Source organism: Phalaenopsis equestris, unplaced genomic scaffold (genome assembly GCF_001263595.1).
Source record: "Phalaenopsis equestris unplaced genomic scaffold, ASM126359v1 Scaffold000174, whole genome shotgun sequence".
NCBI lineage: Eukaryota > Viridiplantae > Streptophyta > Magnoliopsida > Asparagales > Orchidaceae > Phalaenopsis > Phalaenopsis equestris.
In genome coordinates, this window is record NW_018164616.1 from 1,144,704 (window position 1) to 1,146,605 (window position 1,902).

Below are 1,902 nucleotides of genomic sequence, written 5' to 3' on the forward strand. Positions count from 1 at the left end.
ATATATATATATAGGACTTTAGATAAAAGGTTATCTAGTTGTTTCATAAAAATGAAAAGAAACCCAATGCTCGAGGCCAACTCTTATGCTAATTCCATACTCGGCAAATAAAAATACTGCCATGCTTCTATTGATCCTTTAATTAAAATTCAACTAATTTTTGCAGAGCTCCTTTTGGGTTTGTTGGGTAATACAGTAAAATATTCAATTTTGATTTTTTTGTAGATTCAACACATGCATGACGCTGGTCTTATCCAAGGAGGGTCAATTGAAAATGCTTTAGTATGCAGGTTGTTTTTTCTCTGGCTTGAAACTATTTGTGTGATTAAGATTGATCGACTGATCTTCTTTCAATTTTAAGAAAATTTTGAGTCGGCTAAAGATCAAATGTCTGATCATCATACATGTTTTATGTATTGCAATCAGCATCACAAGGGGTTTGTTTTCTTCAACTTTTTGTGAATGCTTCTATTGATAACAATTAGAAGTGGTTTAAATTTGTTAAGCGAACTATCCACTTCAATTTTTACTGGAACTTTGTTAATGTACTCGTATACTTGTAAAAAAATTCTTTTATTTGGAAATATTGCACTTTATGGAATTTAAAATTTATGTTTGGGCAACAAATGACTTTGAAGCGATATTTTTCTAATGAAATTTACTCAACTTTCATCATGATTTATTGATATCAAATTGGGTTTTCCTTGGATGCTTTGTATGAGGTTTATATATTTAGTTATTTTGCATGAGATGTTAGATGATGTGCTGCCCACATGTGTCATTACATTTAAACCGTTAAGATATTGCAGGCAATTTCTATACAAATTGCAAATCGACAACGCCATAGATTTGGTTGGTAGAGCAATAGGGATATTGTCTTTTTTAAATAAAAAAAGTTAAAATTAAGGAAATTCAAATAAGCGTTCAGTTTTCAGATTTATCATTATGACACAAATATTTTGCATTTTCAACTATTGTTAACTTTGGGATTGGTATTATCCTGGCTGTTTAAGCTTGATAGGTAGACTTGAAAACGGCTTGTATTCCCTTGATATGATATTGCGTGAACTGAAGTTCAGCCCACTCAGCTGAGGTGCCCTTAGTTTCAAGCTATTTTCTTATAACTTGGAGAACAGAATTGCGAAATTATAAATTATGTTTGTTTGTGAATACAACTTTTTGTCATTATCAGTACATTTAATTGAAGATGCTTGCATATTCTTCATAAAAATTTTGTAACGTTAGATCAGCCAGCTGGCATAATATGTAGGGCTGTCTATTGTCTGTTCATTGTTAAAGTTATTAAGCTAAAATTTTATTTGTATTAAAATTTTGTAAGATATGATTGAGTTCTCTCATTTATTGTAAATATTTAATTAAGCTTTGCAAAATCATGGTTAAATATTTTTTCGTGAGTGATGTGATCTTTTGATGACTTTCTGAAGATCTAATAATCTTTGGAGTGAAATAATTATTAATTCTAGGTTGTGCTACCAGTTAATACTTAAAACAATTTGAATAGAGCCGTAAAGAAAATAGAGAGAAGACGGAGGGGGTCAATTTCTCTTTATTAACACAAAAGAAAAAAAAGGGGGAGTTTGGACAGCTTATATTTGGCCATATAGCAATAGGTGTTTGGTGTTCGTCTTTCCCATAGAGGTGAAAGAAGTCTGCAACAAACTGTATCGTTTCTTCTTTCCTTACTCTAGTTTTTGCCTCCTACAACAGGGGGTCGTGTTTTCTTGCCTTTTAGCGTCAACTATAGAAGGTGCATGCTGCCCGCTTTGCCAAGTAATGCAACTAAATGCATCTTTATAGAGTGGTAACTTAGAATCATATCTTTGTAAAATTAGAAATCCTTGATGTAACTCTTTTGAAGCTCAATGAAACTATTTGATCCCT

At 31.7% G+C, this 1,902-nt stretch overlaps 2 protein-coding genes across 2 annotated transcripts in view; both read left to right on the plus strand.

Annotated features, from left to right (window-relative positions):
- The window catches only part of LOC110022230 (cytochrome P450 71A9-like), a 100,792-nt gene that overhangs the window by 97,057 nt on the left and 1,833 nt on the right, over window positions 1-1,902 (plus strand). The window lies entirely within an intron of this gene.
- LOC110022231 (probable UDP-3-O-acyl-N-acetylglucosamine deacetylase 2) overlaps window positions 1-1,902 on the plus strand; it is a 49,738-nt gene that overhangs the window by 19,286 nt on the left and 28,550 nt on the right. Inside the window, exon 5 of the mRNA XM_020721063.1 lies at window positions 226-290. Coding sequence (XP_020576722.1) covers window positions 226-290 — 65 coding nt within the window. The remainder of the gene's footprint in view (window positions 1-225; window positions 291-1,902) is intronic.